Genomic DNA, 14,356 nt, shown 5'->3' with positions numbered 1-14,356 from the left:
TAAACAAGGAAATACAACTTAAAACTCCTACATCCCAAAAAGAATTGGAAAAAACCTCAAAGAGCCTTTATAGATTACCCATGATGCAGGCAAACCCTCGATCTGCTCCTTCCACTAATGCCAGGCAGTATCCCCTATCCCTGGACACGTTGGAAATGAAAACATACATGAGAAGTTCCTTCAGCAGATGTGAATTCGCTGTCCAGGAATCACAGTGTACCCCCCAGGTCCCCAGAGTGCTAGGGGCCTCACCTCCACCCCATATGCCACACAAACCTTGGATATGAAGATGGTGTTAATTTTGGGGTTGTGCTTGAAATTCTGGAGAATTTGCATCCTTTCCCCCTGAGACGTAGGTCCGTAGATATAGGGTCTAGAGAAGAACAAAGCTGTGTTAGACCACAGAGTCACGCCTCAGTTGTCTTGAAAACACATCAGAGGGAAAAAGGAGCTCAGGCAAGCTAGTCTCAAGTAGAAAGCCCTCTGTCATGCAGGAATATCGTTACACGCACAAAAGTGACTGGTTACAGACGCACTCCCCAGACTTCCCCACTGATTCCAGGGGTAGGCCCACCATTCTCTTCGGGATTCCCTCCTTTCCGTTTTTCGTTTTCCTTTTGGACTATGCTTTTTCCTGCTTCAGCATCTCTCACTCTCAGCACAGATTCTATACAAGGAGAATCTCCAGATTTCATGAATCCCAAAGAGAGTGACGAAGAAAGCACTGCTATTTCCAAAAAAAGGCTGGAAGCAACTGTCTGCCAAGGCACAAGCATGCTCCAAGAGATGAGCAGAAAGGAGAAAAGTGCCCTTCAGCCATCTTTGTGCTGATTTCCCATAACACTGAGTTTTAAAAACTTCTCTTTAATTTCCAGCTTCCTGCCAGGTGTGGTGGTTCACGCCTGTAATCCCAGCACTTTGGGAAGCCAAGGCGGGTGGATCACCTGAGGTTGGGAGTTCGTGACCAGCCTGACCAACATGGAGAAACCCCGTCTCTACTAAAAATACAGAACCAGCTGGGCATGGTGGTGCACGCCTGTAATCCCAGCTACTCGGGAGGCTGAGGCAGGAGAATCACTTGAACCCGGGAGGTGGAGGTTGTGGTGAGCCGAGATGGCGCTATTGCACTCCAGCCTGGGCAACAACAGTGAAACTCTGTCTCAAAAAAAAAAAAGAAAAAAAAGAAAAAAAAATTTCCAGCTCCCTGCCAAAGGGCACAACTCTATCAATGAACTCAATGGTTATCATCCCATAGCATTGGGAATGTCACACTCCTTCCTTCTGTCTTGGAATGTGACGGTGGACAGTTTTTGTAGCTTCCCAAGAATCATAACAACAGTGATGGTGATGATGACAACAACAAAGACAATGAGGACAAAGTACAGGTAGCCAGGACCTACCAACACCAGGCACCAAGCTGAGTACTACATTAAAAAAAAAAAAAAAAAAAATCCAGCCAGGCGCAGTGGCTCACACCTGTAATTCCAGCACTTTGGGAGGCCGAGGTGGGTGGATCACCTGAGGTCAGGAGTTCCGAGGCCAGCCTGGCCAACATGGTGAGACCCCCATCTCTACTAAAAATAAAAAAAACTAGCTGGGTGTGGTGGCATGCACCTATAATCCCAGCTACTTGGGAAGCTGAGGCAGGAGAATCACTTGAACCTGGGAGGTGAAGGTTGCAGTGAGCCGAGATCGCACCACTGTACTCCAGCCTGGGCAACACAGTGAGACTGCATCTCAAAAAAAAGAAAAGAGAAGAGAAAAGAAAAAATCCAGCCAGTCCTGCTGAGACTCCTAGGCACTGTAAAAGACAGGCTTCGTATTCCCCAGTCTACATGTGGGAAACCAAGGGTGAGGAGCCTGAGCAGGTGGAACCTGGGAGTGGCTGCTCCACTGCCCAGGTCCATTAGCACCTAGAGCAGTGCCTGTTAACGGGTGTGCCTCAGAGAGCAAACCCCTCGCCTGTGGGGAAGCTGGACAGGGTCTGGGACAGCTGCATACCCAGGCTGATGGCCTCTGGTTAGCCCAGTCACAAGCTGCCCTGCCTGGAGTGTCCCGGCCACCACAGATTTTTATCATTTTCTGTGCATGTCATGAGGTGAAAAAGGTTAGAAGTCCCACTCATCAGAACAGCCTGACTCTTGATACCCAGGGTTTTAGGTGGTTTTCTCCTCCCCCATCACCAGGAAAAACTACTTGCACAGTGGGGAGCCTTCGGTTTCTGAAGGTTCCCCCATACAGATGAAATAGAAGGATAAGGATCCTCCAAGTGGAGAACTTCACATTTACTGAACACTTACAAGCTGCCAGGCACAAGAATCCACCCCCCACCATCAAGGGACACCAGGACCCAGGACACATTGGGTGGCAGTAGCTCCATGTGACCGAAGTACAAAAGGAGTTCAGAGGTAAACAACTTCCCCACATCCAGTCTGTCTGATCCCAAAAACGATGCTCTGCCCATGGCCCCACACTGCCACATAGCCCCTAAGTCTCTCTTGCAAAGTGCTTTGGTGATACCAGTGCCTTTCTTATGAAGGCTGGGAGGAGCCAAAAGCTTGAAGAATCCCCACCACACACGACCTAAGAATGGAGCAATGCCCAGGAGTCAAAGGATCATTTTTTTTTTTTTTAACGGATGGGGTCTCACTATATTGCCCAGGTTGGTCTTGAACTCCTGGGCTCAAGTGACCTTTCCACCTTGGCCCCCAAAGTGCCGGGATTATAGGCGTGGGGCACTGCGCCCAGCCCACAGGATCATTTTATTTTATTTTATTTTTGAGACGAAGTCTCGCTCTGTCGCCCAGGCTGGAGTGAGTGGCGCGATATCGGCTCACTACAAGCTCCGCCTCCCGGGTTCCCGCCATTCTCCTGCCTCAGCCTCCCGAGTAGCTGGGACTACAGGCGCCCACCACCTCGCCCGGCTAATTTTTTGTATTTTTAGTAGACGGGTCTTTCACCGTGTTAGCCAGGATGGTCTCGATCTCCTGACCTCGTGATCTGCCCACCTCGGCCTCCTAAAGTGCTGGGATTACAGGTGTGAGCCACTGCACACAGGATTATTTTAGAAGCGAGAAAACCAAGAAGAAAAAAACCTACTTCATACATTTAAAGGCCAGAGGCACAAAAAAAGGTAAGAAGTACACATTGTAATGATCATTCCAGTACACAGGAGACAGCCACAATCTGCTGCCCTTCACTGTGCGAGACTGGTTCAGAGTCGACAGTGCCAGGCAAATTCACGTCCCTGCCTAAGCAGATGCTCGGGAGGCTACGGCTAAGGCACCAGCCTCAGGAGTGCTGCAAATGTAGGTGGGGGAGGCCCCTGGAGTGAGGCTCCAGAAGACTCTGGAGGAGCACTGCTGTGGGAGGAAGGATGGGGAGGGAAGATAGTTCTTAAATATGGCACAGTAAATATAGGAACTGTCTCATTGCCCTGCTCAAATTGGCACTAATGTGACAGTACACAAACCCACAAAGAAAACAGGAGAAGAAATAACAGCAGATGAGAGAAGTGGGTAACATTTCAGAAGCTGAAAAGCAGACAGATGCAGGCACAGTACCTGAGCTAACAGACTAGAGAAAGCAGAAGCTGGAGCCAGCAGGAGGGAAGACCGATACGAAACCCGCCGCCTCTGTGTCCTCTGCGGCATGCAGGAGGGCTAAGGAACTAGTCACCAGTTGCCTGAGAAGGTGGGGAGGTACACAGGAGGCCTGGCAGCGTGTGAGTGTGAGGAGCAGTCGGGTCTGGCCGGCAGCAGGGAGGCCACCTCCACTGGTGGGGCACTGGAGACTTACCCTCCAGGGATGCCTGGCAGAGCTGAGGGCAAAGGTGAGACTGAATGCAAAGATTCCGCAAGTCCTCCTCGTCCCCTAACACGCGGTGGTGCCCAGGAGACTGGAAAATTCCTCACTGAAGAAACCGTCCAGCCCAAGAGAAAAGTCCTAGAGATACTGGCATTTGGCAATCTCCTGAAGAAATAGCCAGGCCCTGCCCAGCCACTCTGGTGAGGTCCACAAGCTGGCAAACCCACTAAGCCATACAGAAAGGCCTGCCAGCTTTTCAGTGACTGACTTTAAATAAGAAAATACAGTCAAGGATTACCAAAACTCAGAAAGACTCAAAAGACAGGTAAAAACAAGACAAAAAAATGACAAAAAGAGATATGGCAGGAAACAGAAGGAAGCTTGAAAAGCTTTCACAGCCTCTGAGAAGACACTCTATTCACAGACAAAACAAGAACATTATCAGGAAAAAACTCAGAAATTTAACAAGTCTCAATAGAAGGTTTAGAAGACAAAGGGATAAACAAGTGGAAAAAAGATAATTTACGCGGACTGCAGAAGCTCTTCAGAGGAGCTAACAGCTGACGAGTCAAGACTCCAAGAAAGGAATACATAGAGAAGGTGATCAACAACAAAAAACAGAAATTCTCAGAGCCAAAGGACACGCGTTTCCAGACGGAAAGGATACACTGAGTGCCCACCACAATGAAAGAAAAAACATCAAGAATATCACTTTGAAATTTCTAAAAAGGGAGAAGATCCTACCAGTTTTCAAGGGAAGGAAAACACAGCCACCACGGCGACAACACACTGAGAGGCAGCAAAGGCATCAGACTGCTGAGCTGCTGCACTGGAAGCTCCGAGGTTAGTTCTAGGACCCGGCCAAACTACTGATCAAGTGTAAAGTCAAATAAAGACATCTGCAAACACATGAAGTCTCCAAAGCTTCCCCTCCTACATATCCCTTCTCTCAGAACTTACTGGAACATGTGCTCCATCAAAATGAGTCACCAAGAGGGTGGAGACTTGAGGGTGGGAAATGCAACAGAGGCCCAGGAAATTCATGGGGTGGTGCAAGGGAAACCCCATGATAACAGCTGGTGGCGTCTCTAGTCCCAGACAGCAAGCAGGTCAGAACAGAGCAGGGGGATGGAGTGCTGGTGGGGATCCCACTGGGAAAACAGAAAAACAGAACTGAGAAATTACCTGACCCTACTGAGTTTATGGTTAAAAGTAGGGGCAGCTCTGGGAGGACAATTAAATGTACAGAAAACCAAGCAAAAACAATGACAAGGCAATTATTAACTCCAAGGCAAATAAATATTCACAAAAAAGAAAATGTAGGGCCGGGCATGGTGGCTCATGCCTGTAATCCCAGCACTTTGGAAAGCTGAGCAGCAGATCACAAGGCTGGGTGAGATTGAGACCATCCTGGCCACCGGTGAAATCCGCCTCTACTGTAAAAACAAAATTATCCAGGGGCCAGTATGGTGCCTGTAGTCCCAGCTACTCGGGAAGCTGAGCAGAGAATCACTTGAACTCCAGGGCGGAGGCTGCAGAGCCGGTGATAGCACCACTGCACTTCAGCCTGAGAAAGAGCAAGACCTCGCCCTCAAAAAAAAAGTAGGCCGGGCGCCGGGTGGCTCAAGCCTGTAATCCCAGCACTTTGGGAGGCCGAGGCGGTGGATCACGAGGTCAGGAGAGATCGAGACCATCCTGGCTAACATGAGAAACCCCCGGCTCTACTAAAAATACAAAAACTGGTCATGGTGGCGACGCCTGTGGTCCCAGCTACTCGGAGGCTGAGGCGTGAGAATGCATGGAACCCGGGAGGCGGTGGAGCTTTGCAATGAGGCCGAGATCGCCACTGCACTCCAGCCTGGCGACAGAGCCGAGACTCCGGCCTCAAAAAAAAAAAAAAAAAAAAAAAAAAAAAAAAAAAAAAAAAGTAATAGTACTCTACACCTCCGCCTGAACAATGACACTGTATGGCTCTCTCGAAACATACTTACACAGTCAAAACAATGTAACAGTGAGTATTCATGTAACTCCCAACTTGTGCCATTCCCATACTGGGAGAATGGTAGGAGAGAAAACAGGAGTGGGGAGAGTGGTGTACATCAGAAAGCTAAACCCTCAACTCCTACAGTAGGAAGTTAATGGGCAATTTCTATCACTGATCATCAAGAAATTACTACAGAAGCTATTGCTTAGAAAGATGAAGGTAGGCCAGGTGTGGTGGCTCATGACTGTAATCCCAGCATTTTGGGAGGCCAAGGCAGGAGGACTGCTTGAGCTCAGGAGTTTGAGACCAGCCTGGGCAACATAGCAAAACCCCATCTCTACAAAACATACAAAAATTAGCTGGGTGTGGTGGTGCGAGTCTGTAGACCCAGCTACTCCGGAGGCTGAGGTAGAAGGATTGATTGAGCCCAGGAGGTCCAGCTACTCCGAGGCTGGAGGGGTAGGAAGGGACTGGATTGAGCCTAGTGGGAGGTCAAGGCTGCCGCGGGAGCCGCGGGATTATGCCACTGCACTACAGCCTGGGTGACACAGTGAGACCCTAACTCCAAGAAAAAAAACAAAAAGAAAGAGAGAAAGAAAGAAAGAGCGAAAGAAAAAGAAAGAAAGAAAGATGAAGGTAAACAACCAAAAAGAGTCGAAAGTGGCTGTCTTCAAGGAACAGAATTGTGGGTGGGAAAACAGAAGCAGGGAATTGCCGTTTTTCATCATAATCTAAATGTTGACTTGGATTAAAAAGTCTTTCTAAATTAAATAAAGGTATAATTTTAGAAACCTGAGAAACTTAATCTTTCTATGCCTTTGTTTTCCCTTCTATAAAATGGGAACAACATCTTCTATGGCTGAAGTGAGGATTAAGTAAAACTTATGTATGGTACACGTAGCACATAGCGTGACCAGTCTCCACAGAGGGCCTGGCCTTCTGCAACACTTACCGCACCTGAAGTCCTGTATCGCTGTGGGAGCAAGTGCAGGCCTCTTCCTCCTTACCTGGCAGAGCTTTACAAGAGCCGGGTTTTAAGCAGATATTTGGCTGGAGCTATGGGTTGATGAGGATACTGCATGGGCGTTTCTAAGAAGCTCCTTCCAGATGCCAGTCTGTATGTGGGATGCCAGCCCAGCCCGTCTTGCCCTCCCAGCCCCTAGGCCATCCAGTCTGGCCTCCTCTCCACCCACAGAGCTCCCACAGTCCAAAGCTCCAAATGCCAACTCCCACCCACATTTGGAGCCCAGATCTTCCAGGGGGCCCCACCCAGCTCAGTCCAAGTCTCTACTCCCTGTTCTTTGGGCTCCAGTGACCAGCCCCCTTTTCTCTATGCTCTAACCTCTGACTCCAACCACCTACTTCTAAGTCTTCCTTGGTTTACTGAGACCAGAGCCATAGAACAAGATCTTTGGATCCCAAGAGGTTCCTGAGAGGAAAAACAAAAAAACAAAAACAAAAAAACAAAACAACAGCCACCTTCTGCACTCTCAATGGGGAAGAGAAACTGGCCTGGAGGAAGCTCCAAGTTTTCAGTTCTTACTTGTTCAGTCGAATGGCATATTCCTTCAGGGCAAACACATTGTCAGCAAAGACAATAATCTTGTCATTCCTCCTTTCATGAAACTTGATCAGAAACTGGCAAGCTCTAAATTTGTTGGGGTTCATGGTGTACAGCAAGATTCGTTTCTTGGTTTTGATTGCTACATATTCCCGGTAAAATTCAGGAGACATAGGGCACCAAACCTGTGATGCAGTAAGAACCAGGGGTCATTTTACAAGTTTAAACATCACATAATTTAAAACTTTTGGAGACCTTTCTCTAGCAGAATTAGCTTTAAAACAAAACCACACCGGGCGCGGTGGCTCAAGCCTCTAATCCCAGCACTTTGGGAGGCCGAGACGGGCAGATCACGAGGTCAGGAGATCGAGACCATCCTGGCTAACACGGTGAAACCCTGTCTCTACTAAAAAATACAAAAAAACTAGCCAGGCGAGGTGGCGGGCGCCTGTAGTCCCAGCTACTCGGGAGGCTGAGGCATGAGAATGGCGTAAACCCGGGAGGCGGAGCTTGCAGTGAGCTGAGGTCCGGCCACTACACTCCAGCCTGGGCGACAGAGCGAGACTCCGTCTCAAAAAAAAAAAACAAAAAAACCCCACAAAACCAGTCAAGTGCAGTGGCTCATGCCTATAATGCCAGCACTTTGGGAGGCTGAGGCAGGCAGATCACTTGAGACCAGGAGTTCAAGACCAGCCTGGCCAACATGGTGAAACCCAGTCTCTAGTAGAAATACAAAAATTAGCTGGGTGTGGTGGTGCACATCTGTAATTCCAGCTATGCGGGAGGCTAAGGCAGGAGAACCACTTGCCCAGGAGGCGGAGGTTGTAGTGAGCCAAGATCACACCACTGCACTCCAGCCTGGGTGACAGAGACCCTGTTTAAAAAAAAAAAACAAAAAACAAACAAACAAACAAACAAAAAAAAACAAAACCAATGGTATGTGAATTAGAAATCAATACAACTGAAAATAAATGCACGCATAAAACTAAACCCAACCTAATACCTCCTGTTGAACTGGGTGCTTTCACATGTCAACCACTTAGAAAATGTGTAAATGCAATCATATCCCAGGAGTTATTTTCACACCAGCTGCGAGGGAGGGAAACCAGCTTCTTAGCCGGTAGCACCAGCAATTCCTCCACACACACAAGTCAGCATTGCTGCTGAGTACTGCCACCTATTTACACACCTCCTAGCAGGGCCGGGAGCGTGTCAGTTAGGCCCTTGGGCCCATCAGAGCAAAACCCTTTGCTGCCAGGCTCCCAGGCAGCACTGTGGTATTGGGGGCCTTCATTATTCCCTGTGCCCTGAACGCTAATCCTCACCCACAGAAATCCATGACTGGTAAACTCCGTGGTTAGGAAAAAGAATCATCACAAATTCAGAGGTATGTGAGATATGTGACAAGGCAGAAGATATGTGGCAAGTGGGTCTAGTACCACCCACTCACAGGGTGACTGAGGATCCTGCATGAGGTGGTAGCAGGTAGGCCTAAGTCCTGACCTGTGTCTGCCCCCGAGGAATCGATCTGATCACTCCCCGGCCCGCGGGAGGAGGCCCTATCCCAGACACCCCCAGCCCAGGCCCAGCTACCTCAGCACACTGGACTTTGGCGATGTAGCCATTATTCTGCAGCTCCATCCAGTTGGCTTCGTAGAGCTTAGGCCCAATCAGAAAATTTAAGTCCACAATCTTGTCATCTTCCCGGACGAGGGTTGCAGTCAAACCCAGCTTACAGTGGGCCTGCACGATGGTGAGCACCCTTCGAAACATCTTGGCTGAGGAAACAATGGGAGCATTCACACGGTCACTTTTCTTTCTTATTTTTTATTTTTTAATATTTTTTGTAGACATGGGGTTTCATTATGTTGCCCAGACTGGTCTTGAACTCCTGGTCTCAAGCAATCCCCCTGCCTTGGTCTCCCGAAGTGCTGGGATTGCAGGCGTGAGCCACTGCACCCAGCCCACACTGTCACTTTTTCAAACGCTCACAGCTGTGCAACTTAACACTGGCTTATGACACCACCTGAGCTAACCCTCGGGTTTCAGGACCGCAGAAGCTGGTTCTAGACAAGAATGACTAGGCGAACGCTTCACCATCACTTTTAGATCTGTACAAAAGAAAATGAAAAGGAGAATAAGAGGGTGAAATGAGCTTAAGGAATCTCCAAGTTAATGGGCCCAGCATTTCCCTCACAACAGTTATCAGTAGAAGTGCAGATGGCAATTTGAAATACAACCTGCAATACTTACTATTAATACCATTAAGCTCTAAATTATGCAAGGAATTTTTCCCTAAAACTTGTACCCAGGTTACTGAAAAGGCAGTTGGTGATTTAGGGGGAGGAAGAAATGAAAGAAGCCAGCTCTGCTCAGCTTCCCACCATTTTCCCAGAAACCGGGAAGAAAGGCAAGCCCACAGGAGGGATGAAACTCCAGGCACCGTTTGCCCAAGCACTCCAGCCTGCCTGAGGAAACTCCCCTCTCCAAACTTCACCAGTTCAATCACTTTGGTCAACCAGCAACTTCCTTTTCCTTCCTTTCTTTTGAACATTATAATTCTCTCTGGTTTATCAAATAAATCAAACACATAAATGGGTATGAGATATTCTTTTTAAAAAAACCTAATTTATGGATTTCCATGGGCTCGCCTTTTAAAAATTCTAATACTCTGAAGGAAGGTTAAAATGTTGGAATCATGCTTATCTTACAATATAATTGAAAGTAGGGCTAATATTTCACAAATAAATGGACACAAAAATCTAAGGAAAAAGAGGCCTGAATGCACCAAAACAGAAAGACATTCACAGTGAAATAACAGAGGGTTGCCTAACTCTAAGTAAATGTTCAGTTTTTACATCTACATGGTTTGTACACAACACCACATGCAAACACACACACACAAACACTACACAGAAAACAAAATCAGCTCATGCTTATCTCTAAGGAAAGACTGTGCTGGCTCCAAAATACAGTAGCCAAGAACCTCAGACCAAGCTCCCCATGTTACAGGGAAATAGTGGTCAAGGCAATGGCAACACCAACCCAGTGTGGGCCCCAGGGAGGCGACACTAGGACACATATCGACCCAAGGCAAGGACAAGGCAGGCAGGACTCTGCCTGGACACCCATGACCCCATCACACCCCTCTATTACACTCTCCTACAGCCCTGACAGCTGTCACAGGTGAATAACTCACAGCGTACTACTCAATACATTTTTACAGACACGCAGCTGTGGAACCACCTAGATCAGGATATGGAGCATCAGGCACCCAGAGGTCTGTCCTCTGACTCCTCCTGTCAATAACTAGCACTCCCCCTCGAGGGAACCACTCCTCTGACTTCTGAGAGGGCTCTGCCTCCTTTCTGAACTTTGCACAAATGAAATCATAGTATACACTTTTGTGTGTGGCTTGTGTCACTCAACATTATATCATGGTTGTCATTTGGCATTTATTTGTGTGGTTACTTGGCTGTCCCTTCCACTTTGTCTCCAGTGCCAAGTACAGTGCCTGAACTTAGCAGGTTCTCAATAAATACCTGTAGAAATAATGAAACAGGCACAGTACCTAGCACACAGAAGGCACTTAATGTACACAAGTACCATAATATGAATCTCTCATTAATAAAAAGACGTAATAGAGTTCCTTTTGAAAAATCTGTAAAACAGCACAGCAATCTTTATCCTTTGAGATAAATCTCAAAGATTGATCACTCCACCTAACCCAACACAGCAGACACTGGACAGTCAGGAGACTTATTCTGATTTCCTAGCATTCCTTTATTTAACATTTGCTCTCTGGGACAATGAGCATGGCCGGGCCACCGGGCTTATGGGGCCTGTACTCAAAAATCCCTTAAAGCTCGTTGGTTTCACTCCACAACTCGACCAAAGTCTAATTCATCCAGTGAACTAGACGAGAGAGAGAGAAACTCACAGACATACGTGAGTGTGAGGTGCACCTTTTTGTACTTGTTCATCAGATAACCCATCCCAAACCTGTGCTGTTGCTCCCTGGAACCTGGGACCTTGGGCTTGGGTTAAAGAAAAACATGAACCAAACATACAATCAGACAGAATGCCTCAAGCCTGAACACAGCTTCCAACCAAACTGCTACAGAACAATTCCAAACTCCTTTGTGGGTAGTGATTCTCTGTATCATCCATTTTCAATCCTAACAGACCCAATACCTACCCTTCCACCTTTTTTCTTCTGAGTGTTTAAATTCTCACAGTAAAACTGACTTGGGGTGGGGCAGGGGGGCAGTTCTATGCATTTTAACACATTTACATTTTTGTAACCAGCACCATGACCAGGGTACAGATAAAGATAGCACTCCCCAAAATTCCCCTGTGCTCTCCTTTAGAGTCATCCATCTCTGACCCCCCACCTCTGGCAACCACCGATCTGCTGGCCACCACTATACTGTGATTGTTGTATACGTGAAATCACACACTATGGAAGCTTTTGAGGCTGACTTCTTTCACTCAGCACCATGCTTTTGAGATTCATCCAGGTTGCAACACACAGCAAGTTTGTTCTTTTTCACTACTGAGTAGTGTTCCAGTGTATGGATGTACCACAGCTTGTTTATCCAGACACGCACTGACGAGCACTTGGGTTTGGATATTATGAACAGAGCTGCCATAAACATTGGTGTACGGGATTTTGTGTAAACCTATTTTCATGTATCTAGGATACCCAGGAATGGGACTGATGGGTCATGTGGTAGTTTTATAATACACGGACAAGCCGTTTTCCACAGTGACCACAGACTTCGCAATCCATCCCGCCAGGAATGTGTGACAGTTCAGTTGTTGTGACCTCATCAGCACTGGCACATCAGTATTTTTTATTTTGGCCACTCTAACTGGTGTATGGGAGCATCTGTGGTGGGTTTAATCTGCAGTTCCCTGATGACTAATGAGGTTGAAGCCTTTTTCAAGTGCTTCTTTGCCATATGTATATCCTTTATTGGTGAAATGTCTATCGATTTCTTTGGCCCATTTCTTAACCTTTTTGCCACTGACCGAATGCCTAACAGGAAACTCAAAATCGCACATCTAAAGCCCAACTCCCAATAGTCACCTTCCAGACAAGCTCCTTTGATAGCGTTCCCCATCTCAACTAATGCCCACTCTATCCTCCCTTTGTTCAAGTCAAAAATCTTAGTGTCATTCTTGATTTCTCCCTCTGATCCCACATTTGACCTGTCAGTTAAAGCTTCACAACATATCCAGAGTCGGATCACACCTTCGTCCTTACTGGTTCACACTTTTTGTTGGGATTCCACAAACTCAACTCACCGCTTCTGTCTTGCTTCCTTCAGCAGCCAGGGCGGTATTTTTACAGTGTAAAGTCAGCTCATGTCATGTTCTGCTCAAATCCCTCGGACGGCTCCACACTAAGAGTACAAGCCAAAGTTCTTGCCGGGACCTACAAGGTCCTGCAAGAGCTGCCCCAATATCGCTATCCTTCCTCAACCTTGACTACCGTTTCTGTGCTCTCCTCTGGCCGCATGGCCATCGTGTGCTGTCTCACAATGCTGAGCGCTTCCCCACAGCAGGACCCACGCCCCGGGCTTCCATCAGAAAGACCGCCGACCCCTCCCTGGCCAGCTGTGAACATCTCCAGGTATCTCCAGAAACCCATCAGGACTGCAGAGCTCTCATTGCACAGAAAGAACCAGATGCTGGGGCCATTTTGACAACCTTTTGAACACTACCTGTGAAAATGCCTCAGATTTCATTTTGTTCATAGTAACCTCTACTTTAGACTTCTTAATCTACCCTAATCTGTTCATCTTTTTTTTTTTTTTTTGAGACAGGGTCTCACACTCTGTCACCCATGCTGGAGTACAGTTGCACAATCATGGTTCACTGCAGCCTCAACCTCCCAGGTTCAAGTGATCCTCCCACCTCAGCCTCCTCAGCAGCTGAGACCACAGGTGCACGTCACCACACTTGGCTAATTAAAAAAGTTTTTTTGTCGCACTATGTTACCCAGGCTAATCTTAAACTCCTGGGTTCAAGCAATCCTCCTGCCTTGGCCTCCCAAAGTGCTAGACTACAGGTGTCAGCCACCATGCCCACCCCAATCTGTTAATCTTAATCCCTTAATCTGTTTTTATCAAAACAGATTTGGCCAAAAAACCATACAGCAATAAAAGGAACAAATTACTGATAAATGCTAGGGCACAGATTAACCATTATGTGAAGTGAAAGAAGCCAGACATAAGAAAATATATATTGTATGATTGTGTTTGTATAAATTTTCCGTAAAAAGCAAATCTATAGTGACGGAAAGCAGTTCAGTGGTCGTCTGAAGCTAGACAGAGAAACAAAGATTGACTGCAAATGAGTACAAAGGAAATCTAAAACTGGATCAATGGTGGCTGAATGCAATGGCTCACGTCTATAATCCCAGTACTTTGGGAGGCCCAGGCAGGCAGATCACTTGAGGTCTAGAGTTCAATACCAGCCTGGCGAATATGGAGAAACCCTGCCTCTACTGAAAATATAAAATTAGCCGGGTGTGGTGGCGCATGCCTGTAATCCTAGCTACTCGGGAGGCTGAGGCAGGAGAATTGCCTGAACCCGGGAGGCAGAGGTTGCGGCGAGCCGAGTTTGTGGTCCTGCACTCTAGCCTGGCCAACAAGAGCGAAACTCTATCTCAAATTAAAAATATTGGCCGGGCACGGTGGCTCAAGCCTGTAATCCCAGCACTTTGGGAGGCCGAGACGGGCGGATCACGAGGTCAGGAGATCGAGACCATCCTGGCTAACACGGTGAAACCCCGTCTCTACTAAAAAATACAAAAAACTAGCCGGGCGAGGTGGCGGGCGCCTGTAGTCCCAGCTACTCGGGAGGCTGAGGCAGGAGAATGACGTAAACCCGGGAGGCGGAGCTTGCAGTGAGCTGAGATCTGGCCACTGCACTCCAGCCTGGGCGACAGAGTGAGACTCCGTCTCAAAAAAAAAAAAAAAAAAAAAAAAAAAAAA

At 47.5% G+C, this 14,356-nt stretch overlaps 1 protein-coding gene across 2 annotated transcripts in view; it reads right to left on the bottom strand.

Moving 5' to 3' along the window:
• Positions 1 to 14,356, bottom strand: part of ERCC3 (ERCC excision repair 3, TFIIH core complex helicase subunit) — a 38,169-nt gene that overhangs the window by 15,337 nt on the left and 8,476 nt on the right. For both annotated transcript variants that reach the window (XM_003909258.4, XM_009185110.4), the window contains exons 9-11: positions 8,946 to 9,130; positions 7,335 to 7,537; positions 277 to 373 (exon numbers count right to left, since the gene is read on the bottom strand). In XM_003909258.4, coding sequence (XP_003909307.1) covers positions 277 to 373; positions 7,335 to 7,537; positions 8,946 to 9,130 — 485 coding nt within the window. The remainder of the gene's footprint in view (positions 1 to 276; positions 374 to 7,334; positions 7,538 to 8,945; positions 9,131 to 14,356) is intronic.

This window comes from Papio anubis, chromosome 10, assembly GCF_008728515.1.
Source record: "Papio anubis isolate 15944 chromosome 10, Panubis1.0, whole genome shotgun sequence".
Classification (NCBI taxonomy): Eukaryota; Metazoa; Chordata; class Mammalia; order Primates; family Cercopithecidae; genus Papio; species Papio anubis.
Note: the sequence above shows the minus strand (reverse complement) of the source record. Positions and strands in the feature narration are given on the sequence as shown.